Source organism: Anguilla rostrata, chromosome 18 (genome assembly GCF_018555375.3).
Source record: "Anguilla rostrata isolate EN2019 chromosome 18, ASM1855537v3, whole genome shotgun sequence".
NCBI classification, from domain to species: Eukaryota; Metazoa; Chordata; class Actinopteri; order Anguilliformes; family Anguillidae; genus Anguilla; species Anguilla rostrata.
In genome coordinates, this window is record NC_057950.1 from 14475200 (window position 1) to 14501241 (window position 26042).

The following is a 26042-nucleotide window of genomic DNA, read 5'->3' on the forward strand; positions in this document are numbered from 1 at the left end:
TTCTTGGATAAGGGCATATGCAAATAAAATGAACAATGATATCATAAGAAAATAGGGACATTCACCCACAATTCACTACTGCAAAGCTGGTGGACCAGCTCATAAAATTATGATTCATACTGCCCCTCCCGTTCTGGGGTAAATGACTACATACCCGACTCTGGGGTCAATCTCTGCATATCCCACTCTCGGGTACATTTCTGCATACCCTGCAGCAGGCTGCTCAGAAGCACCCGGTTTGTATTCCTGTAGCATTGGTCTTGAGGGAAGCCCGCTCTGTCAGAGGCTACATCCGTACCCACCGGTACCCCCTCTCCCCCAAAGACACTCCCAATCAGCCCGAGAGCTAACACAGTGTACCTGTAATCACATTGGCTCTTTTCTGGCAGAGACACCTAATCAAACATGATGAATCCGTGATCTCCCAGGAAACCTGAAACCTGTATAAAAAAAAAAATTCAGAAAGAGGGACAAACAAGGGAGGGGGGGGGGGGGGGTGAATGTTTCTAATTAAAACCACTGCGCTGAATGGGAATCTAACAGGAGTGGGAATTTGTCGTCTGTACACTCTACGGCATGGACCCCGTTAATTCAACCGTGCCGGTGCTTCACTAATATAATCAAATCAGAACCAAGTCAATTAAGAGCGAATTAAAGAGTTGTGCGAGCCTCCGGCCCCCCGTGCAGACCCTGCAGCTCCTGCAGATGGAACGAGGGATGCCCCCGGGGAGGCAGGCCGCAGCGCACCCGCGCGGGGCTTATGCAGATTCGGGGCGGTGCGGTCAGCCGGCGCCGGACACCGTTCCGTGTTCCAGTTTCGTGGGACTCCGGAGCACGCAGGCACCTCCGGCACAACTTTTCAGTTTTGTCGAAAGTTAAGCTCAGGCGGCTGTTAATGTAGGGCTGGGGCGTGCCTGCGATAGGAAAACACCCTCGAGCTTCCTGAAGCCTCTTTTCAGTAAGCTCGTGTGTATTTGGGCTCGTTCCGTCATCTGGCTTCACAAAAAATAAATGATTCTGCTTCTCAGAACAGCCGCAGGAGTGAACGGGACCCGAAGATCAGGCAGAAAGCAGGTAGCCTGAAAATAATCCACACAGTGTGGCTCTGAATTTATCTGTGCTTCAGATTAGATTTATGTGATTATTAAAGATACATTTAAAGCGGCTCCAAACGCAGACACACATTCATTTAAAGGTATAGAGGATAAAACACAATAGAGCACAAAGGGTTATTTCTATCACGCGTGTTATTCCAGAACACTTATCATGATGCATGTTCAGCGTGGAAATGAAATCTGGAAAATTGCCTCACGTGTGCAAACTCTGCGCGTTCAACGGTCTGGCTTAAATCCTTGGTGGAGGAATTGATTGAAATGGATTTGCTTTCCAGGCCTGTGCCGTGTATGAAAGCCAGCAGGTCTGCATCTCTGCTTTAAGACACAACTGCCTTGAATGAGATGCTGATATGCAACTGGGACTAATAACCATATGCTGATACTGATCTTCATCCATGGCCTGAGGGCGATGTAGCTCCCTAAAAGGAGTCCAGCAGCTTTGTTAAGCATGCTCCATCTCCCCCCCACTACCCTGCACCTCGCGCCCCGCCCCAATACCAGGCTATCCCTTGAGACGGGGTTGTGTTCATACTGGAGCCTGGTGCCCCACTGTGTACGCTGATGTTCGTTCCAACTCCACCATCCGAATACTAATGAGTTGTTAATGTTTCTTAAATAGGCTTAATGTCTACTGAAGGATCATTTATCCTCTTAAGATCACATTATGCCAGGAACAGATGAGTGGCAAGAAGGATAAATATTCCACATCCCTAGACTTTTAACAGTCAGAGCCTTTAATTTCCTGTAATGTGCTATTTTCTTTATAGAGGCTACATTTCTGAATTAATTCAATTATAGACTAGCAGGTGAAATCAATGGGGGTCTAACAGCTCAGTGCGTTCACACCTGATCACCTGAAACTTTTCATGTTCAAGAACAAAGAGCTCAATGACTGAGAATATGGCAATGAGAATAACTTGCAGTGAAAAAACAAAACCATTAGAACTTAAAGACCCCCTCCACTCAGTTTTTTTTAAATGATTAACTCCTCTTGGAAGGATGACTTTAATTATAGAGATTGATTTTTGAGCAGAACTTGTCACCAGAGTGCCTTTTTCTCTTCCACTTTACAGTATCGTGTCGGAAAAGTACACACACGAGCAAAATTTGTGATGTCACAAATATGTCAACCCTATCATGGTCCAATATGCAAAGATATGAAAATTATGGGACAGCGATGCGGTAAACAGAAACCTTTGCATACAGAAAGCAGACTAGTTAGTGACATTGTTATGATGGTTGGTGTGTTGGCATGGCAGACTGTGCAGTTTTAGGGTGTAAGCCCGAGGTAGGAACTTTGTTCCACTGGTTACCAACAGAGCCCATTCTAATACTCAAATGCGTGGAATTTGCCTATTAAAAATTGTTTGGATGTATGTGACGGCATAAAGGGAATCCATGCTTGTAGTGCACATTTTACAGCTGACTGCTTCCAGAACCTCATGCAGAAGTCGAAGGGATTCGCTAAGGAATTAATTTTGAATCTGGATGCCGTGCCTGTATATCCTGGGACCACAACAGCAAGCATTGCTAATTTGCATATTCATAAATTCTAGCATTCTTAATGAGGGCAAAGGTGAAGAGATGCTACAAAGAAATTTTCAGTAGTTTATTGAACTTTTTTGGCGGAATAACAATAGTAAACAATATACAATTTTTTTAAGGTTTTGAAATACATATTAAAGGGGTACTTTAAAGACATATTTTCAACAGCCCAAATTGACAAAGATATAACCTGTGACAAATCCAACACACACAGGGCTTTCCCAGGGCTGAGTTTGAAAGCGTTTTAGATGAGGCAAATCAGCTTTGTGCTCCTTCTAATATCAGAAGTATACTCATTATTATATCTTGTCATTTGGATATTAAATTTTTTCTAGAGAACATGAAATCACCTATTTCCATAATCTTTTTGGTGCTGTGTCATAATGCCCTGCTTTTACCAACGTTGTGAAGGTAGTTTGGCAGTGATGAATTTCACCCAGCCAATGCAGTATCCCTACAAAATCATCAAGAAGTCAGGAAACACTGATTGGAGCTGATATGGGTTCCGGGGTGTATTAGTGTCTGGGGGGGGGGGGGCGGGGGGGGTCAGGTTCCCGCAGAGCACTGCTGTACATCTCCCTGTCAGATGGCCCTTGCCTGGGGTTTGAAAACGGGGGTGTGAGTGATATCCTTTCTAAAATAGACACCGTTGCCGCTGAGAGCCCTTCGCTCTGTTGGGCTGGGATAGCTGCTCTGCTCTGGTCTGCAGTTCGGACTCACAGACTTTTATATGCCGACCGCTCTTCAAACTCACAGTTTTTGCAATTGAGAGTCTTGCAAGCAGGGATTCAGCCACAGAAACAAATTATTTCATTCCCACAATCCCCCTTTCATATGCTCCAGTCTGAAAATACGACGAGAACGACCGTGATTAGAAATGACAGTTACGACTATTTGTTCTCGGTAAAGCCAAGCCATTACCCTTCCATTCTGTATCTATCCAAAACAAAAATCAGTCACCTGTTCTGTGGGAACCTCATTTCAAACAGCGGCTGTAAACAGAGGCAGTAACCAGCTCTGTGATTTAGATGCAGGCGGCAGAAACAGGCTGAAGAGGAGGAACCAGAGGAAACTGGAGCAGGGAGGATCCCAGACGGGGGGGGGGGGGGGGCACACCCCCAAACCCCTCCCCCCCTCCTCTGCTGGACAGAAAAAGTGAGCAAAGCTCAGTCCCAAACTGTGTTGAGGCCAGGAGTAACCTCACCGCCTGTCACCTGTACCAGACCCTAAGAACCAGAAAGAGTAAGCTTTTATTATGAATCTGTTTCCTTATGGGACTAATTGGCCCCGACTTATTGTAGAGCCACCTTGTGGATTCTTAATAATTGCATTTTCCACTACCTGGAAACTAGTTGCAAATATTGTACCTTGTACAGTATCTTTTATTAAAAGCTGTGCAGAGTACCATTCATTGGAAAGTACCATGAATGATTAAAAGCAATAAATCATCCATAAATTGCAAATAAATAAAAAATAATTATTCAACCCCCACCCCCAAAGGTAAATAAAATACGTTTGCTAATGAAAAATACCACTTTTGAATTTAACATAAAAAGAATTTACTAATTAACATCAAAGACATCACAATCTGTACAACAAATAATTTTGAATGATACATTCAACCTAAGATTTTGTTGTTTTAGATAATCCAAAAGTAACATCAGTAACATTTAACCAATCCAATGTACTATCAGTGACATTCGGTCATAAACCCAGATGAAGATTACTATAAATAATGCACTTCCCATTTTGCTGTTCATATATTATAGGTCAACCAGGATTAAATCTGTGTGAATGCATTCAGAGACATTACCACCAATCCAATTATGAACATTTATTTTTATGAAATCTATTGTATTTTCGCCAGTACGTGAGAACAGCGATTAAAACATAGTGGATTAAACTGAGAGGGAATAACGATCTGCGCAGATATTCATGAGAACTCCCGTTACGTTTGGATTCTGGGTCATTTTGTCATGCGGGCAGTTTGGTATGAGAGGACAGAAAAGATCCTGTCTTCTTACTTTATGCTTACAACTGGCCGCTTCTCATGAAATCATTTCATATTTACCTTGCAATGCTCATCGGTCTTTGCTTAAAGTTTGGTTAAAACGTGTTACCATGAGACCTCCCTGTGGGGTGAAGTTACAGCACTGTTCAAGTGGAAGCATTCCTTACCTTCAGAAGCTCTGCACATCATCCCGGTCACATGGCAGCGCCACTGAGGTCATATGACCTGCAGTCACATGACTGTGAGCCTATGCATGAGCAGTACGTCAATGGGAGGAACTGATGTAGCAATTCCAAGGAGCCCAGGCCCAATTTAATCCTCCAAACACCGGGTAGGAAGAAACTATTTATCCCCAGTCTGGAGGATATAAAGGTTAATGAGGACATTCACCCAGTTTTCCCTTATTAAAAAACTCAAAAATAAGCACAAATGCACAGATATTTTGACCAAAGTCTTCTTCAGCAGACTGCACAAGAGAACAGTGCTTTGTGCAACTTAAAATGGACTGTGTTAACAGGTGTCTCACATATTCCTTAACGAGCTCCTTAACGAGGGGTAATTGAAGGGTATTGAAGACATCTGTTCTCAGCTCTTTGTAAATCAACAGAAAATACCGAGAGAGTGAACCACTTCTTTATTTCCATCAGCTAATTACACAATCAGGACTCAAATCTTCAGCTATAAAGCACAAAGCTGAAAATCCACACCAGGGTTGTCAAAGTCCTGGAGTTCAGTGAAATGAATCACTTGTACTAAAACACAGCAAAAAGCAGCAGACACTGGAGCCCTCCAGGACTGGAGTTAAACCAGCAGATGCTGTGGCCCTCCAGAGCTGGAGTTAAACCTGCAGACACCGTGGCCCTCCAGGGCTGGAGTTAAACCTGCAGACAATGCGGCCCTCCAGGTCTAGGTTTGAACACTCTTGATTTGCATTGAGTTAGCCATTCAGCACAGCTCTTATTCCATTTCAGCCTATTTTCATGTCATCTTTCCAAATGGCTGGGATGATTGACATCTTCGTTTAATCTGTCATAATGAATTTTTTTATTTCTGTTCCTGGCAGATATCAGGTAAACTTTAATCTCTGTGGTACATCTGCTCTATACGGTCATGGACCAACTAATCAGATCAAACCACAAAAATGTGAGTATTCCTTCATCAGAAATCAGATATATGATTTAGTCTACACATTATTAGCATTCACATGCTAACACGCTGCACCGCAGCTCATTAAAGCTGTGCATACTGCCCTGGTTTGCTCAAACTGTAATTAGCGGAAATAATCAATCGAGAAACTGCAGAAATTAAAAAGCGGAAAAAATCATGACCCTTTGATGACTTCACCTCAGGCAGTCTGGCTGTGAACTTAAATTCTCAGGCACACGCACAGGCAGACACTCACCCATACATGCACACACCCACACGCACAGGCTGACACTCACACATACATGCAGACACACATACAGCCACTCACACGCAAAGGCTGACACTCACACATACATGCACACACTCACACGCAAAGGTTGAAACTCACATACATGCACAGGCAGGCACTCACACATACATACAGACACCCACACGCAAAGGCTGACACTCACACATACATGCAGACACACACATACATACAGGCACTCATACAGGCAGGCACTCACACATACATGCAGACACACACATTCATACAGGCAGGCACTCACACATACATGCAGACACACACACATACATGCAGGCATGCATACTCGCATGTGAACGTGCTGAGGATTTCTTTCCGAGAAAAAATACATTCTAATGATTTATTTACATACACAGAAGCTGATTAACATCGTACATCTTTATGCACTGTGTGTACTTTAGAAACATGCCACCCACAGGCCCCCTGCTGCTCAAAGCGTCCTTGCAGGAGGTGTACCAATAATAACTTGTTCTAATGAGATGTCTGGACCAGGCCTTATGGCTACTGTACAGCTTTACTAAGACCTGCTTTTACTTCACAGCTCTACTCTCTCAGCTTTATTACATCTCTATCTGTCTCCATGGTATGCCTCTGCAGCACTGCATTTTCATTCACTTTGGCTCTGCATTACAGGTACTGTAACGCTGTTTAGTTCTTACTGCCACTGCATTTTAAAGGGCAGATTGCATGTAGTTCTTGCAGTTTGTTCCCTGGAAAATGGAATGATAATCAGGTTAAGTCATTTTTCTACAAAGGATCTTTCTTTTATGTGATCATCTAGAGATGATTCTGGAATTTTCATCATTATAGAAGAAGATTGGGTCAGTTCTCACTGAAACCTTATGACCGCGGATGTAAAAGAAAACATATCACCCCCCCCCAAAAAAAAATCAAAACTAGGTCTTTATTTTTTCTCCAATTCTGTGAACATCCAAATAATTCTGTAAACATGCAGCACTCGATTGCTGATTAACCATCCTTATGCATATGCAGGACAGCTTGGGGGAGTAGCACTGTCAGAAATTAGTGCTCACTGAAGCAATAAATGATGAATTTCGGAGATAGTTGTGTTTTGATATATTATATCAATTATATGAAACATACAGTAGTTTAAGGCATGTCATTAAAAATAAATGTTTCGTATCGATACCCCAAGACTTTTAATTAGTTCAAAATCGACCAATGCTTTCATTTTCTCCAATGTGGTATTTGGCAAATTATGACCCAGCCAACACAAAAAGGTTCTGACAATGTTGCTGCCATGGGGTGGCAATGTTAAAACACTGAATTCTGGTAAAATTGTGAGAACATTTAGAGTTAGCTGGGGAGCTTAGAAATCGCTGAAATTCTTTCTGATGAAATAATAGGCGGACAGGCAAAGCAGGGTCCTAAAAGATGACAGAATGGAGCCCTGGGACAGGAGTCACTGAAGCTCTACTGAAACATATGCAGACACACACCACTGTTTCCCAGAAGATTAATCCACCACTCTGATGGGGGCGTGGCTTACAGTCAATGCTCACATGTGATTGGTGCCCCTTCCTGCCAACTGCCCTAAACACAGAATGGTGGGACAACAGACCACCACATCCCAGCCAACACCAGCACCCTCAAAACCCCTCAAACCCCCCAGATCTGTATGGGGAGGGGTGGAGATTAAGCCATTCCTTGGCCCGGTCTCAATGCAGCATTCACAAAGTTTTACTCCCAATTAGTAAGGTATCTGCAAATTTTGAATGGCCGGGCAGTTGCTTAGAAACAACTAATTAGAAGTGTTAGTTTTTTTTAAATTTTATTTGTGAAGGAACCAAAAGCTGTGTGAAGAAAACGTGTGAAAGTCTGGAGCAGATAAAAGTTCTATTGGTTGGGGTGAGCTTGGGAACAGATTGTAGGAGCAATTAGACAGAAAGCTTGTGAAAATTTGTTTCAAACTAGTTTTTTAAAAACCCCTTATGTGCATTATTAACTTCAAAGCATTATTTCTTCTGAAACTTCTTTCCTTTGTAACATGAAACTAATTTGCCGTTAAATGACAATGTGTTACAGTGAACTGAAAGCAGGAAGTGGTCATTTGGCCAAAGTTCACATGAGGGTCAAACACAGCAAAAGAGCAGGCTGTCCGCATGCTTGTTCTTTCTTATTGGACCCCATGCAAAGCTCAGCAGCCTCACTACAGCTGGACAAATGGGCTCAAAGTTCATGATGTGTCTGACGCCAAACATCCACACCACAACTGACAGCCTTTTATTACTGCCAACAGGCCAATCAAAGGTACTTATTCTGCACCCTGCTGCTGTCAGCAGGCCAATCAGAGGTGCTTATTCTGTGCCCTGCTCCAGTCAGCAGGCCAATCAGAGGTACTTATTCTGTGCCCCGCTCCTGTCAGCAGGCCAATCAGAGGTGCTTGTTCTGCACCCTGCACTCTATGCAACAAATGTTGCCAGAAGGAGGAGGGGCCTGTGGGCACAGTATTTGCCGCATGCTCTTGACAAACTTATTCACACAATATCGTTGAGTGAAATGGCGGTTTAGGTCATGATTGTCCTGTTTTCTCCAGGGTTACAGGGATTTTCACACACCATGCATCCGCACGACTGCCAAATTAAAGCAGCCATGGTGAAAAAAGCAGCTGTTATATTGTGGTTTGGCTCCACTGAGAGGGTTCGGTACAGACAGTCTCAAACCTCATTTTCAAAAACACACCATTAAGTACCGAACCCGCCACTCCTCCCGGCTGTCCCCATGGTAACGCAGCCTCTACCCAGTGTTCACAGTTCCCAGGGTCTTTTCTCCACTCGTGGGGAAGGGTGGGGGGGGGGTGCCAGCATTCAGAGGGTTTGTCTCTCCCCTCCTGTATTGATTTTACATACCAGGCTACATTGTAGTATGCATCCCCCATACTACCCCCTCCACACACACACACACACACACAACACAGCAAGAGGCCACGTTCATCTTTACCACCTACATTTATTTTAAAAAAGCAAACAACGTCCCATCTTTAAAGGAAACGGACACGTGTAAAAGCAAACACACCTGTAATCAAGCAGCATCCAAACGCTGGCATCTTGTAAAAACATCGTTATTAGATTAATAACCCTGGCAGCCTCCCCACAGAGCTTTACCCTCTCTTAGTGCAGAACAACAGGGAAAAAACAAATATTCCTAATAAAAAAAGAACAGCAGTTTACAACAGGCTTCAATACTGCTGTTAAACGGGACACACGTTCTCTGGGTTTCTGTACGAAGGTAAACACATTTTGGCAGTGAATGAGGCTTACTGGCTCACATACTACACACACGGTGAGTCACAGACAGGGCATGTGTTTCTTTAAAAGAAAAAAAAAAGAAAAAAAAAGAAAAAATAATAATCGATCGTCAGTTCCTGTACAATAACATGGCGAAAACAGTGGCACTCTGACACAAACTCATCACATTAGTGCTAACTGTTACACACAGCTCTGTGACTACCCACTCACTACTTATTATTGCTAGGACATGGAAATAAACTACTTACGGAAAAGAAACACGTATTTATACATGTGTAAATCTAGAGAGAGCACCTTCTAACGTCAGAGCTACAGCCTGGTGGTTCTGAGGCCCGCTGGTTTGGATCTGATGGTTCTGACCCGGTCCGGCTCTAGGAGCACCCAGCTTCATTCCCCAGTGATTCCTGCCCTGGACGGGAGGGACTTCCTGTGTTTCCGGAACCTTCTTCCCTCATTAAGCTCCAAGTACTGCACATCCTTTGAGAGCACAGACAGACACTACAGCCACGCCCACAACAGTGTGTAGTTTACACAGCCACGCCCACAACAGTGTGTAGTTTACACAGCCACGCCTACAACAGTGTGTAGTTTACACAGCCACGCCCACAACAGTGTGTAGTTTACACAGCCACGCCCACAAGTGTGTAGTTTACACAGCCACGCCCGCAAAAGTGTGTATTTTACACAGTCAGGTCCATCAAGTGTCCGTCAAGTGTCTCTTACAGTACATAGTCAGGCCCATAAATGTGTGTGTTTTACACAGTCAGGTCCACAACTATTTATTTAACAGCCATGCCCATAACAGTGTACAGCTTATAAACTCTTAAAGTTTTACATTCTAGTGCAAGGGGGCGTGTCCTGGGCAGAGCAGAGATCCTTTTGTCCCAGGGGCAGGGGCTTCTTCATGGTTTCTTGTCGGTGGAGTGGAAGAACCAATCAGTGAACTTCCTCAGCTGGGCGGTGGCTGTCTGGCTCTCCTCCTGCAGCCGCATGTTATCCTGCCGCAGGTGCTGCACCTCCTCCTCCAACACCGCCTTATCCTCCTTCTCCTGAAACACACACACACACACCTCCACCTGAGAGATACACACACACCTCCACCTGAAACACACACACACACACCTCCACCTGAGACACACACACACACATACCTCCACCTGAGAGACAGACACACACACACCTCCACCTGAGACACACACACACACCACCTGAGAGACAGACACACACACCTCCACCTGAAATACACACACACCTCTACCTGAAACACACACACACCTCCACCTGAGACACACACACACACACACGCAGACACACACCTCCACCTGAAACACACACACACACCTGAAACACATACACACACAGAAGCTGTCTGCTCTTACCTTCTGCAAGTCATACTGCAGCTGTCTGAGAATCACTTCCAACTGGTTCACTTTATCAGTGAGGATGGCTGGAGAGCTATCCCTGAATAAAGGAGAGAGAGAGACGGGGGGAGGGGGAGAGAGATAAAGAGACGGGGAGAGAGGGAGAGAGGGGGAGAAGGACAGGGGATAGAAAAAATAGGGCGGGGGCAGTGAGAGGGAGAGAGAAGCGAGTGAGTTTTATATCCCCTCAGGTTAGCTTTGTTGTGCAGTTATAGCAACATGATGACAGTACATTTGTGCTGAGAATTGAAGAGCAGTGTGTGTGTGCGTACAGTATGCGTGTGTGTGTGTGTGTGTCATACCCCGGCTCCAGCACAGCTGCTTCTACTCCCGCTGCTCGTCTGCGCAGCTCCTGTGAGATCTGCAGAGCCTCCGCCCGCTGCATGTCCGTCAGGGTGCAGAAGGGCGCCACACGCTGGTCTGGAGGTAAACACACACTTACATTAACGCGCAGACACAGACACATGTCCATGCACACAGACACACATACACACAGACACACACACGCATACACGCAGACACACACGCACAGACACACACACGCACATACGCAGACACACACACGCATAGACAGCTGCTTTCACATGCAAATGAGCAGAGATAGCGGAAGTGCTGCTATACCCTAAAGCCACCATCTAAGAGCTTAATTACAGGAAGAGGATCCAGAGAGCTCTTCTGAGTGCTCACTGCTGGGTTTCTAATGTGGGAACAGCTTTATCTCAGCACTGAAAAGTGGCCTTCTCTTCACTAAGAGCATTACTGCGAGCACAGAGCTGTACACATGCTGATTCAATAAAACCACTCCAGCCACAAAACACCGAATCAGAGCAATCTCACCCTCTCATCCGCACAGAAACAGAGCACTGTCTAATCAGCACAGAAACAGAGCAATCTCACCCTCTCATCAGCACTGAAACAGAGCAATCTCACCCTCTCATCAGCACAGAAACAGAGCACCGTCTAATCAGCACAGAAACAGAGCAATCTCACCCTGTCATCAGCACTGAAACAGAGCAATCTCACCCTCTCATCAGCACAGGAACAGAGCAATCTCACCCTCTCATCAGCACAGGAACAGAGCAACCTCACCCTCTCATCAGCATCAATACCTTCAAATGCCCGCGCTGCGTCCACCAGGTGAGACCAGTCCAGGCCGGTCACCGTGTCAGGGAGTGGCATGATGCTTGGCTCACAGAACTTGGTCCGGTCCACTAGGGAGCCGTCAGAGAACCAGACCTCATCTGTGAAGGCCAGCAGCACTCACGTCAGTGATCATTAGTGTATGAACAAGCCTCAGTAGTGCTGTTTGTGGATGTGCCTTAGTCTTGCTGTGTGGGAATATGCCAGAGCTGTGTTGGGATGTGAGTGTGGGTTCTGGCAGTTTTGGCGGGGTACTCACTCCTCAGGTTGGCGGCCCCCTGACTAGCAGCCGTTCGGGGGGGAAGGGTGCAGCGGTAGGGGGGCGTGGTGCTGAACAGGATGTCGTTGGGCAGGGCGTGGTCCAGTGCCGAGCTGTGGGAGCCGCTGTAGGAGGAGCTTTTCCGGTTACCGCACACGCTCTCGTCCGACAGCGTGCGGCACAGCGAGCGGTGCGGGGACAGACTGCCCGCTGCCGACATCTGACGAGATGGACAGACAGACAGACAGACAGGGACATCACAGGGGGAGTGTTTACATTTATTCACAAACTGGGTGGGGGGTAGGCTAGATTCTTTCATCTGCAAGAAGTGGAGCAGGCAGGTGGAAGTGTTTGAGAATCAGGTCAGGCCAGTGCTGTGCAAAGCTGTATGATGCAGACCAGCTTAAACTGGATTAAATTGACTTAAACTGGCTTAAATTATTTTAGACTGGATTAAATTGGTTGCACATGAGAACTTCAGGTTTTGTTCTGATCAGACCTGGGTCAAATACGTATTTGTTTTGGATTCAAATACTTTTCTACGCTTTACTGATTTTGTCTGGTGTATTGGAACCAATTAAATACTCTCAAAAAGTGCAAACCCCACCTTCTGGTCATATTGGCAGGCTCAATTACACCAGGCAACATCAAAAGAGTACAGAAAAGTATTTGAATCCAAAACATATAAGTATTTGACCCAGGTCTGGTTCTGATACACAGCTTCTGACACACATTTACCACACACACAGGTACAGGTACCCCACACACATGCATGGCGTGCGTGCGTGAGTGTGTGTGTGTGTGTGTGTGTATATGTTACCGCTCTCCTGCTGTTCTCCTGCTGGTGGCTGTCCAGCATCATCCTCAGGTGCTCCTCCTTGGACAGGCTGTGGTGGAGGCGAGGGCCCCGCCCCGCTGCCCGGAGCCGGCAGGTCGCCTCAGCCGCGTACAGCCGCCTGTGGAGCAGCGGCAGCCAGTCAGTTACCGCCAAATCCGCTACAGAACATCTCAGACCATATCATGCCAGGGGAACTCCAAAGCACTTCTGAGACCAACGGCGTCTGAGCTGCTCTTCCAGCACATCCACTATAATCAGTGCCTTTAGGTGAACAAGCACACACCACAAGGGGATATATCAGGTGCTCTACTGCGGAAAGAGACACAGAGTCACAAACACACACACACGCCCCCTGGAGACTGGGAGGACTGAATGCAGGCATCACAAGATGAGGAGAAAATAGAATGCTGTCTGACACCTGATGTAGTGTCCTGAACGGTGAGCTAAAGACCCGGGCGGAGGTGGGGGGGGGGAAGGGGGGGTGTACAGGGACGTCACATCTGTGGAGTCACTGATGCACAAAGGAAAGGCTCCAGCAGGACACATAGGGGACTGAGCAACTGTGTGTGTGTGTGTGTGTGTGTGTGTGCATGTGTACTGTAAAGCACCTGTGTGTACCTTGTGCGCTCGGACAGTGTTTGTAGGAGAAAGGATAGTAACCCTTCAGCTCCACTGAAGCACAACGAAGGAAAGAAAAGCAGAAGATATTTACCCAGTGAAATACCCAGTTTTCAGTAAATAAACATCCCTGTTATATTTACCCAGTTTTTAGTGTGATAAACACCACTGTTGTATTTACCCAGTTTTCAGTTAAATAAACATCGCTGTTATATTTACCCATTTTTCTGTGACCCAGTTTTCAGTGAAATAAACCTCACCCTGTTATGTTTACACAGTCCCCTAGTGGAATAAACACACCACTCTCACATTCCTCCCAAGTCCCCAAAGCACTTTGACTGGGCTTCTGTACAGCAGGCTGGGGGAGTGCTAGCACGCTAATGTGCCCTGTTACTGTGCTGTCCCAGCTAATGACACAGGCTAAGGGATGTGCTAGCACGCTAAAGTGTCCCATTACTGTGCTGTCCCAGCTAATGACACAGGCTAAGGGATGTGCTAGCATGCTAATGTGCCCTGTTATTATGCTGTCCCAGCAACGCCACATGCTAAGGGATGTGCTAGCATGCTAATGTGCCTCTTTACAGTGCACCCACAGCTATTGACACAGGCTAAGGGATGTGCTAGCATGCTAATGTGCCTCTTTACAGTGCACCCACAGCTAATGACACAGGCTAAGGGATGTGCTAGCATGCTAATGTGCCTCTTTACAGTGCACCCACAGCTAATGACACAGGCTAAGGGATGTGCTAGCATGCTAATGTGCCCTGTTATTATGCTGTCCCAGCAACGCCACATGCTAAGGGATGTGCTAGCATGCTAATGTGCCTCTTTACAGTGCACCCACAGCTATTGACACAGGCTAAGGGATGTGCTAGCACGCTAATGTGCCTCTTTACAGTGAACCCACAGCTAATGACACAGGCTAAGGGATGTGCTAGCATGCTAATGTGCCTCTTTACAGTGCACCCACAGCTAATGACACAGGCTAAGGGAAGTGCTACCACGCTAATGTGGTCAGTAGCCTTGGGAGGCGTTCGTCTCCCATCTTTCAGGCATGCTTGATTAGGATGCAGATAGAAACCCAAACAAAGATCACAATATGGTTGGTTTCTGCAATACAGTCTCACACACGCCCGCCTGCCCGCACGCACGCACGCACACACAGCCGTTTCCAATTAACAAAGTATTTTTTTTAAAACAGTAAACAAGTAACTGCTGATGCAATTCTGAGATGCATTTCAAAAGCCCCATTTTAACGTCTAATTAGATCCAATTAGAGGGACAGGAATGGCATATTTTTACTGAACAAATAAAACAGGAACATTTTCCATGCTGAGAGACACCACATTTCAGGGAATTTGTTACATTAAGAATAATAGGACTGATTGAACAACAGAAACAAAACAGATATACACAATCCAGGTGCAAGCAGCATTTTGGCACCAACACCCAAAGCCCCTACTGTACACTACAGTACTGCAATACCCAATGCCCCTACTGTACACTACAGTACTACAATACCCAATGCCTCTGCTATACACTACAGTACTACAATACCCAATACCTCTGCTCTACAGTACAGTACTGCATTTACAACCCCCCCCCTCATGTTCACTTACCCACACTCCACCAGGTTCCCCTGCTCTTCAAGAGGGGGGCTGTCCTCTGCTTTCTTCCATCCAATCAGGTATTTGCTAGCCGGGGGCTGGCGGGGGTACGTGCGCACGTCGGGACCTGTCCCGGGGAGCACGGAGCCCTGCGGGACGATGTAGACCCTGGACTGGTCCAGAGAGCTGCTGATCTTACGACCTCGCATGGCGGGACTGCCAGAGTGATGGGAACCACTGCCCAAGGTACAGAGAGGATCACATGACCGCAGGGTGACCAATGAATAACCATTACTGAGGATCACATGCCAGGTGACCAATGAACCATATGGGATCCAGACCAGCTGACCAATGAATAACCATTACTGAGTATCACATGACCGCAGGCTGACCAATGAATAACCATTACTGAGGATCACATGACCACAGGGTTACCAATGAATAACCATTACTGAGGGTCACATGACCACAGGGTGACCAATGAATAACCATTACTGAGGATCACGTGACCACAGGGTGACCAATGAACAGCCATTTCTGCTCTGGCTGCAGGGGGTGTCTTACCTGGACTGGGAGGAGATCTCACTGAGGTCCCCGATGCTCCCGCCTGCGAGGGGCGGGGCAGTAACTGAGGAGGCGTGGCCTGAAGGCAAATAGATCTTGGCCGACTCCTCTTCTAGGCCGCTGTCCTCAGGGAGCTCGCCCCACTGCAGGCCAACCCGAGCACCCACCAAACCCGCCAGGGGCGGAGCCAGCAGGCAGGAGGAGGCGGTGTCGATGCCGCTGTCCGTGGATGCGCCCTTGATGTAGGTGAGTCCCAGGAGCTCGGGGTCCATCAGGTCCCCCGAACCGAAGCGCTTGTCATCGCTGCCGCTGGACGCGTTGCTGGAGAGTGTGTTACTGCTGGAGCGGCTGGAGCAGCTCCTCTCTCCCACCTGCAGGGGGCGGTATAACAGACATAATGCACCGCCCTGCCCCGTCTGGCCTGAGCTGCTGTTTTCAACATCAACAAAGAAGCAGCTCCAAGTAAAACAGGCCCAATTCCCTCCTCGCTCTCCAACGAATGGGGAGCGTGCCAATGCCAGGGCTGTCCCTAAAGCAGGGCTATATTTACATCTACCATCCTTCACCAAACTGCCACATTAACCATAAATGAGTGTTTCACAGTCCTTCAAACAGAGCATATTTCATAAAACTAGGCTACAGTGTAAAAGCATTATAGAGAGTACAAAATGTGGAGCTCTCACTTTAAAACTTTAATGTGCTCGTAAAGATGAACACGCACGTGATTATTCTCCCCCATTTCCACAATTTTCCACAGAAAAGTCTCCCCCAAGCTAAAATTAAGCAGTTTCTAATAAAGTTAAGGTCTGTCCTCCCAGTGCATTTTGACAGCAGCATTATTAAGAAGAATAACTGCGAGAAAAAAGCAGGTTTGTGGGAAAATGATCTTGCCCATGACACCCTGAGCAGCAGGCTGGCCTTTTCTCTGTAGATCCAGCCGCATCAGCTCAGTATGAACTGACAGTACCCCCCCCCCCATGTGCCCTCACGGCCCAGCAGACTCACACGGGACAGCTTGCTGGGGGAGTCCTTGCCTCCCTCGCTCTTCAGGGAGTTGAGGATTTTGGTGGAGGGGCTGTGCCATTTGGCCTCTGTGAATAGAAACAGGGCTAAGGGACAGGACCGAGAGGAAACTGTCTGCTCACAGTGTGAGTAGCTCACTGTAAAAGCACTGAACCCCAGACCCTGCGTTCAGCTGGACAGAGCAGGCTGTAGAAACACAGACAGAGCTCTCTCCAACACCACTGTGACTGAACGACTCACCGGCAGATCGAGCTCGCTCCAGCACCACTTCTCTCAGTGTGTCCCTGTCGCCATAGCCACCACGGCCGTCGGCTGCGTGCTCCTGCAGCGTCTCGAACCCGGGCTGCCCGCTGCCGCAGAGTCCTGGGTCGCTGGAGGAGGACTGGTTGCTAGGGGAACAGCGGTACTGAAGAGCGAGGTCCCCCTTACTGCAGAGGGGGGGCTGGGGGGTGTCTGCATCCTGAGCCCCCCTGCAAAATACACACAACAAGCAAGACTTACTCACAGAGCAATGGGAAGTTACACTACTCCAGAGTTACTACAGTGTCACTGCATCATTACTCCACCGTTACTACAGGGTCACTACACCATTTCAGCACTGTTGAATAAGTCTTTATTAATGGAACATGAGTCAATATGTTACATGGGTCCTCCCCTGTCCCTCTCCTGTCCATCCCCGTCCCCGTCCCTCCCCACCCTGCTCCACCCAATCCAACTGTAGTGTTTCACACCACTACAGGGAGAGAGGGAAAATGTGAGAAATAAAGGTAGAGAGAGAAAAAGAAGGACAGCAGAGAGAGGGAAATAGGAGAGAGGGAAGGCAGAGAGAGAGAAAGAAGCGAGAGGGACAGCGAAGGAATGTGGTACCTGGAGCCATCGGGCAGCTTCCTGTCGAAGGAGGCGGTTCGGGGGAGCGAGGGTGAGGCCTGCTGAAGGGTGGGGGAGGCGCGGGGGACGGCCTGTCCCGCTGGGGGGGGCACGCGGTGCCAGGTGGTGTTCCTCCGGAAGGGGGTCTTGTACTCACAGGGGGTCCCCTGACTGTCAAGCTTGTACTCCACCATGGGAACCCTGTAGAGCTCAGAGCAGCCCCTGAGAGGGAGGGGGGGTAGGGTTAGGAGGCCTGTGTGTGTGTGTGTGTGTGAGGTTAGGGTTAGGGGGCCTGTGTGTGTGTGTGTGTGTGAGGTTAGGGTTAGGAGGCCTGTGTGTGTGTGTGAGGTTAGGGTTAGGGGGCCTGTGTGTGTGTGTGAGGTTAGGGTTAGGAGGCCTGTGTGTGTGTGTGTGTGCGTGTGTGTGTGAGGTTAGGGTTAGGAGGCCTGTGTGTGTGTGTGAGTTTAGGGTCAGGGTTAGGCGGCCTGTGTGTGTGTGTGTGTGTGTGTGAATGTGCGTGTGAGTGTGTGTGCGTGAGGCTAGGGTTAGGATTAGGCGGCCTGTGCTTGGGGGTGTGTGGAACAGCGAGGTTAGGAGGGACTGATGTTCCTAAACGCCCCCTGCTGCTTGCTCGCCTCCTCTCGGTCCCCCCCAACACACCCCCCCAAGCATAACATTACAGACGTCTAATTTTTTCCTCAAGACGGCAGAATGAAATCCTTAAAAGGAAGCAGCTATTTACGCCTCCACAAAATGAAATGAAAACAGGGAGGGGAGATTCTAAAATAAATATGCTTTTTCTCACATGACTCAGTGACATCTGTCTAATACAACACTGTGAATCACTGCAACAATAATTTAACTGCAAAATGACAGATTTCTATAAATGAACAGTAACATGTCATAATAATAAAGTTCACTGCTAGGAAACCCCCTCCATGGCCACCATTAGGGCTCTGTGCTGAGGTTAGTGCGTCCACCATTAGGGCTCTGTGCTGAGGTCAGTGCGCTGCGTGTTGTTTTGATTCCTGTCTCTGGCTGTTAGGGCAGGCCGAGTCTGCAGTTCCCACAGATTCTTTCGGGCTGAGATAATGCCGCTGAAACAGCAGCAGCCTTTGTTGACTCGCCCCCCTTTCAACATGAACACTGAGGCTCTGGAAAACCCTTCAGATTCCTCCTCAACCCCCCTCCCCATTTCACAAGGACCCATAAGAAAACACCTGCCAAACACTGGTACCAGAACTACAACCCCTCCTACTAATCCCCCTCTACACACACACAAACAGGCACACACGCACGCACGCACGCACGCACACACGCACACACACGCGCACACAAACACGCATGCACGCACATGCGCATGCACACACACAAACCCAGACACACAAACACACACACACGCACACACACAACACATACACACTGACACACAAACACACACGCACACACGTACTCACACAACTGTACAGCTATTTTAAGGTAACCATACAGTGTCTGCATCAGAGGGAAGGAAAGGAGCAGTGTTTTACAGCCCTGCTGTTTGTTTGGTTCACCATCTCCCAGTCAGCGCAGAGGATGACTGTATTCTGCCCGACGGTTATAAGAGGTTATAACTCCCAGCGCTGTTTGTTTCTGATTCACACAGACACACAGGGGCACCATCTGCTGCCTCTGACCTCCCAGCCTGCTGCTTGAGCACACATCCAATCTCTCCTCTGTCTCCGCGGAAACATCAAAGGATCTCGCTATTTCAGTAAAGAAATCCATAACTCTGCATCACAACCGTACAACGCTCTGTTCAATTCTTTACGGGGAGAAAAGCAAACTGTGAAATTATATTTTTACATCATGCAGTATCATCACTGTTGTTCTATTATGATGCACCTGCTGCTATTTATTGTAATTCTTCAATTTTCTTCTTTTAACATCAAAAAGGCTCCTCTGCGTCATGAATTTTCTCTCACTCATCTGTTACTTGAACTATAAGCAAAATTCTCCGGCCCTGTTTCACTGTAAATATTCAAATAAGGGCATTGAGAGGTTTGGTTCTCAATCTGTTTTGTCAAGCCGTTCCTCTCAAACGTTGGCAGCCCCTTCAGTTAAACACAGTCGATTCTATTTCACAGTTAGCATGAGTCACCTCTTGAAGGCTGTGCTTACACTACCAGCTCAGCTACTGCTTAAGGGAGAACTTTAGAGAGGAAAGCTTTGCAGTACAACCACGGGGGCCAAGCGCCATTTGAAAAAGGGAAAAAAGAAGAAGGGGTTCAAGCCTTTATGAAGAAAAGCAGCAGAGATCCCTGAGAGAGCAGGATGAACATAGTAGGGTGAGGGACAAGGCAGGGAGTGTTCAGAGAAACCTGAGTGATGCAGAGCAGCAGTGTTATGTAACGTGCAGAGCTTGATCTATAAGTGTCTGCTAAAGCATGTTAATATGTGTGCTAATTCATGTGCTAATGCATGTGCTAAAGCGTGTTAAAAGCATGTGCTAAAGCATGAGTGTGCTAATGTGACTGCTAATAAATGTGCTATTGTGTGTGCTAATGTGTGTGCTTAAGCGTTTGCTAATGTGCATGCTAATGGTTGTACTAAAGCATGTGCAAATGTGTGTGCTAATCCATGTGCTAAAACATGCTAATGCATGCGCTAATGTGTGTGCTAACGTGTGTGGTAATGCATGTGCTAAAGTGTGTGCTAATGTGTGTGGTAATACATGTGCTAAAGTGAGTGCTAAAGTGTGTGGGGGTGGGGGAGGGCGGGGCGGGGCAGGGCAGATCATACCTCCGTGGTGTACCATCCTCTTGTGGCTGGATGATCACCACGTTCACGGTCGCTGAGGTGCGCAGCAGATCAATCATCTGCTCATGTGTCAGCGTAGCCACGGCAACGGCGCAGATCTCCACCAGCCGGCTGCCCTGCCGGAGCCCCGCCTGCCAGGCGAAGCCGAACGGCTCCACGTCCGCCACGATGCCCTCGAAGTTGACATGGAAACCCAGCTGGCCCAGCCCGTTCCTGCGCAGAGTCATCTCCACAGTCTCACAGCCGCGAGAAACAACCTGGAGCACAGGGAAGAGAAGCGCGACCTGAAACACAGTCTGCAGCACAGGGGCAAGATGCGCTACTGAAACACAGTCTGCAGCACAGGGGCAAGATGCCCTACTGAAACACAGTCTGCAGCACAGGGGAGAGTTATGCTACTGAAACACAGTCACCACATTTAGAGTTCTACAAGGGGAGGAGCCTCTGGAGTTTACAGACAGAAAGTTAGGGAAGAGAGAAGTTTAGAGAAAGAGAAGAGTTTAAAAGGAGAGAAATTTAGACAGAGAGGAGCGTAGAGAGAGAACGGTGTGGAGAGGGGGGGAGTTGCGGGAGGTTTGAAATAACAGACTTTCAGAAAGGGTTTCATATGAAAATAAAGGCAGTGAATGATGTCTGTGCTCATCACACACAAGTGTTTCCTTAAAGGATCAAAGCCACAGGGATAAGGACAGCTCTCACACAAGAGCACTCTACAGCACATTCATCGTCTTTCCTGTTTTTTTTTTTATTTATGCACTGGAGAATATAGATTTGCATTTTGTCAAAAAATTATTTTCCCTCATGAGACACTGAACCGAAGAACTGCAGCACAAACAGTTTAAAATTACCATTTTATACTTTTCGTATAGGCTCTCCTACATGCTGTCCTACATGCTTCTGAAGGCTTATTTTCCTAAATGATGACGTGCACACACTTTCCACAGATTCTTAGCACCCACACCACGGTGCTGTGAACACACAAGACTTTTGTGTGTGCATGCGTGCACATGTGCAATTAAAGCTGAAGTTTAAGTTGAAATTCCTGTTGCCTAAAGAAAACACATTTCTACAAATCAAACTCAAACTGCCCCCAGGTTAACAGGCTCTGTGCAGCGTGAATGCTGCAAAAGATTTGGGTGAGGACTCCATATGATGAATTACAGGCTGCAGTGTGGTTTATCAGGGTCGATAGGTCCCTGTTTACTGGCACACACAATAAGGCCCGGTTTCCACAGAACACTAAACATCACAGGTCTGTTAGCTCCCAGAGGCTGTTAAACACAAGTTGACTGGGGTAACAACCCGCAGAATGAAATATTACGTTTAATTGCAGGGGGCAATTCCAGTAGCAGTCCACAGACTGAGGAATGCCGAGCGATTGGCTCCCTCCCTTCCTCCCCACTCATCAAACAGAAAAAGCCTTTCTGAAAGGCAGCCAATAATCTGCTCCTTCATAAACAACCCACACACTGATTTACTTCCTGCCCAGCTCTCTGGAGGAAGCGGCCATGTTTAGCCCAGAAGGTCAAAAATAACCTCAGCCAATGATCTCAGACAAATAAAATACCCGCATACTGTACACAGGCCAACCTACTGGGGATTATGGAAGAAATTGCATTATGAAGTAACAAAAAAAGACACAGACAAAATCAGCAACCGAACACACACACACATATACCCACACCACACACACAATCAGCAACCAAACACACACACACACTTACACGCACACATACACACACACACACGCACGCACGCAGACACACTCTCTCACACATAGACACACACACACGCATGTACGCATGTGCGCACACACACACACACACACAGACACACCTCCAAACGCTGAACTATTTCCCTGATGTCCTCCTGGCAGTCCTCCAGAGCAGAGATCATGACGCATTCTCCACGCTCGTAGAAGATCTTGAGGCTCAGGGCCGCCGAGCTCCAGCCAATCACGTCGCGGCAGGAGCAGTTGAAGACCACGTTCCCGGACTCCTCCTCGATCAGCACGATGAACTCGTTGGAGACGGCCAGCAGGCTCTCCAGGTGGGCGGACCGGGCAAAGTCTCGGGCCAGGACGCTCCAGGTGATGGCGCCGACGCTGAAGAGGTGGGCGCCGTGGCGGGGGCGGGTCTTCTCCTTCCTCTTGGCGCCCAGCGAGATGAAGCTGAACTTGGCGCCCGAGTCGACGGCGGCGCCGCTGGCGAAGTTGGCGGCCAGGTCGCGCAGGCTCTCCTGCCTCATGCGGGCGGCCATGGCGCGGAACTTCTCCGACTTGTGCGCGGCGTTCTCGCCGTTGATCACCTTGGCCAGCAGGAAGTCCCGGAACACGGCCGACTTGGGGAAGGTCACCCCCTTGGGGATGGGGGGGCCAAAGGGGGGGACGTCTTTAGACCGCGACACCGCCACACTGGGGGGGAGAACATCGTGGGTCTGACACAGCACCACTGACAGAGTAATAACCACACCGGTCCTGACCGTAAAGACTAACTCAGAGGTTGCAGGTTCACATCCTGGATGGGGCACTGTCGATGCACCTTTGAGATAAAGGCAGATCACCTGACCTGCTTTAGTGAATATCCAAATGCATAAAGCCAGAAAGCAAAAGAATTTTTGTTACCTGGGTGAGGACACCTCAGTAAATGAATAATGAAAGATAATTGAACATAAAGCTGTTTGGTAAACGTGTCATATGATTAAACACACTCTTACCTGAAGCACACACCCTTACCTGGAACACACACTCTCAGTGCAGGTGTAACACACTCTTACCTGGAACACACACTCTCAGTGCAGGTGTAACACACTCTTACCTGTAGCACACACTCTCAGTGCCGGGGTTGTGGACTCTGACGATGATGAAGATGTGCTGGAAATGGGAGCGGATGTTTTTGGGGGTGAAGGGGAGGGCTCCGGGCTCCTGGAACACCACGGTGACGATGTCATTTCCTATGTGCCGTTTGCGCAAAAGCTACGCACAGCGAGAAAGGAAGAGAGGAGATATTAAAACCCTAAACCCTGCTCTGCTCACCCTGCATCCAGATATCAGCTCTGAACCCCACCAGTCCCAGAGGGACCCCCCTTGTTGCTGCCAGTGACTCCTGACTCACTTCCTCTCGTCTGAGTGACCTCTGACCCTGTGTACAGGAAGCAGCCTGCCAGGGACACGGTTCTGGAATGTTCTAAGTCCTGTCATCACTGTGAGCAGGCCTGTCTGAGACTGGGGTGAGCTGCAGTGGGCGTGTCCAACATCCAGGACACTGCTTAATTGGTTTATTAATCAGTCTTATCCACACCCTGCTCACATCGGCAACCATCCAATTAATTCCACTAATCAGACCATCCCCAGGCCGTAATAATTAACACCTGCATAAGGTGCCGTCACCACGGCAACGCTGCCTGCAGACATGCCGGTTATTCTGAGCTGGGGAAGATTGGCAGGTGCGTAAACTGCAGGTATGATAACTGGCCCAGCAATCTGCACTTGCCAATCAAACCCCCAGGGCCAGCAAGGGACACACACTCACCCACCCACCCACACACACACAGACACACAGACACACTCACACATTCTCTCACACACACCCACCCACACACTCACAAACACACATTCTCACACACACACACACCCACCCACACCCACACACACACACACACACACACACACACACAACACACACACACACACACACACACACGCACACCACACGCACAGACACAAACACACATTCTCTCACACACCCACCCACCCACACAGACACACTCACACATTCTCTCACACACACTCACCCACACACACACACAGTCCGGAGGCACAGTGCACTCACCTGCTGTCTGTTATTGGGTGTGTAGGGGAGCATGGTGGACACATGGAACATGAGCTCATAGTCCTTATAAGTGGTGTACAAGGAGTGGGTCCCTGTAGAATCAGCTGCAACAGAGGATCAGGGCTGGTTACTGTACAGTTACACAGAGGATCAGGGCTGGTTACTGTACAGTTACACAGAGGATCAGGGCTGGTTACTCTACAGTTACACAGAGGATCAGGGCTCCTTACTCTACAGTTACACAGAGGAACAGGGCTGGTTACTCTACAGTTACACAGAGGATCAGGGCTGGTTACTCTACAGTTACACAGAGGAACAGGGCTCCTTACTCTACAGTTACACAGAGGAACAGGGCTGGTTACTGTATAGTTACACAGAGGATCAGGGCTGGTTACTGTACAGTTACACAGAGGATCAGGGCTGGTTACTGTACAGTTACACAGAGGATCAGGGCTGGTTACTGTACAGTTACACAGAGGAACAGGGCTCCTTACTCTACAGTTACACAGAGGAACAGGGCTGGTTACTGTACAGTTACACAGAGGAACACGGCTAGTTACTCTAGTTACACAGAGGAGCACGGCTGGTTACTCTGCAGTTACACAGAGGAACATGGCTGGTTACTCTGCAGTTACACAGAGGAACAGGGCTGTATGTGTGTGTGCATGTGTGTAACGCGTGTGCAGTGTGTGTGCAGTATGTGTACGTGCAGTGTGTGTAGTACTGTATGTGCAGTGTGTGCATTATGTGTGTAGTAGTGTACGTACAGTGTGTGTAGTACTGTATGTGCAGTGTGTATATGATGTGTGTAGTAGTGTACGTGCAGTGTGTGCATTGTGTGTGTAGTATGCGTACGTGCAGTGTGTATATTATGTGTGTAGTAGTGTACGTGCAGTGTGTATGCGCAGCTCTTACTCTTGTTGTCCAGCTGCGCTCTGTACTTGCTGAAGCCCTTCAGTCGGACTGTCTGTCCCAGCAGGTCCAGGAACTGTGTGAAGGCCGGGCCAGCGCTCTCGTTATTGTACATCTGCTCCTCCGTGCTCTGCCCCGCCCGGCAGTACAGCACCCCCACCTTGTGCTGGAAACTCAGCTGCAGTCGCACACCAATCAGAAGGGTCCAATTAATCACACACACCAATCAGAAGAGCCCCATTAATCACCACTGCAGTCACACACCAAACAGAAGAGCCCCATTAATCACCACTGCAGTCACACACCAATCAGAAGAGCCCCATTAATGACCACACACCAATCAGAAGAGCCCCATTAATCACCACTGCAGTCACACACCAATCATAAGAGCCCCATTTATGACCACACGCCAAACAGAAGAGCCCCATTAATCACCACACACCAATCAGAAGAGCCTCATTAATCACCACACACCAATCAGAAGAGCCCCATTTATCACCACACACCAATCAGAAGAGCCCCATTAATCACCACACATCAATCAGAAGAGCCCCACAAATCATCACACACCAATCAGAAGAACCACATTAACCACCACTGCAATCACATACCAATCAGAAGAGCCCAATTAATCACCACTGTAATCACACACCAATCAGAAGAGCACCACTACCCGCCACTGCAATCACGCACATCTCCAAAGAGCCCCACTAACCACCACTGCAATCACGCACCAATCACAAGAGCCCAATTAATCACCACTACAAGCACACA

The 26042-nt window shown here is 48.0% G+C and overlaps 1 protein-coding gene and 2 long non-coding RNA genes across 9 annotated transcripts in view; 1 reads left to right on the top strand and 2 right to left on the bottom strand.

The window, feature by feature from the left end:
- Positions 1-1736: 1736 nt before the first annotated feature.
- On the bottom strand, positions 1737-5145 carry LOC135244520 (uncharacterized). Its single transcript, XR_010326990.1, has 2 exons — positions 4839-5145; positions 1737-3886 (listed from the first exon to the last, which is right to left on the bottom strand). It is a non-coding gene; the product is annotated as an uncharacterized LOC135244520 (long non-coding RNA).
- Positions 5146-5278: 133 nt separating this feature from the next.
- Positions 5279-6838, top strand: LOC135244521 (uncharacterized). Its single transcript, XR_010326991.1, has 3 exons — positions 5279-5581; positions 5735-5814; positions 6663-6838. It is a non-coding gene; the product is annotated as an uncharacterized LOC135244521 (long non-coding RNA).
- Positions 6839-9071: 2233 nt separating this feature from the next.
- The window catches only part of LOC135245102 (signal-induced proliferation-associated 1-like protein 2), a 37790-nt gene continuing 20819 nt past the window's right edge, over positions 9072-26042 (bottom strand). For 6 of the 7 annotated variants that reach the window (XM_064317941.1, XM_064317942.1, XM_064317943.1 and 3 more), the window contains exons 5-20: positions 25272-25446; positions 24357-24460; positions 23343-23500; positions 22363-22939; positions 20509-20783; positions 17728-17949; positions 17101-17330; positions 16843-16928; positions 15838-16208; positions 15286-15510; positions 13031-13166; positions 12211-12430; positions 11921-12052; positions 11114-11231; positions 10770-10851; positions 9072-10439 (exon numbers count right to left, since the gene is read on the bottom strand). In XM_064317941.1, the coding sequence (XP_064174011.1) occupies positions 10293-10439; positions 10770-10851; positions 11114-11231; positions 11921-12052; positions 12211-12430; positions 13031-13166; positions 15286-15510; positions 15838-16208; positions 16843-16928; positions 17101-17330; positions 17728-17949; positions 20509-20783; positions 22363-22939; positions 23343-23500; positions 24357-24460; positions 25272-25446 (3258 nt within the window). In that variant the 3' untranslated portion in view covers positions 9072-10292. The remainder of the gene's footprint in view (positions 10440-10769; positions 10852-11113; positions 11232-11920; positions 12053-12210; positions 12431-13030; positions 13167-15285; positions 15511-15837; positions 16209-16842; positions 16929-17100; positions 17331-17727; positions 17950-20508; positions 20784-22362; positions 22940-23342; positions 23501-24356; positions 24461-25271; positions 25447-26042) is intronic. The other variant, XM_064317944.1, reaches the window with a different exon arrangement.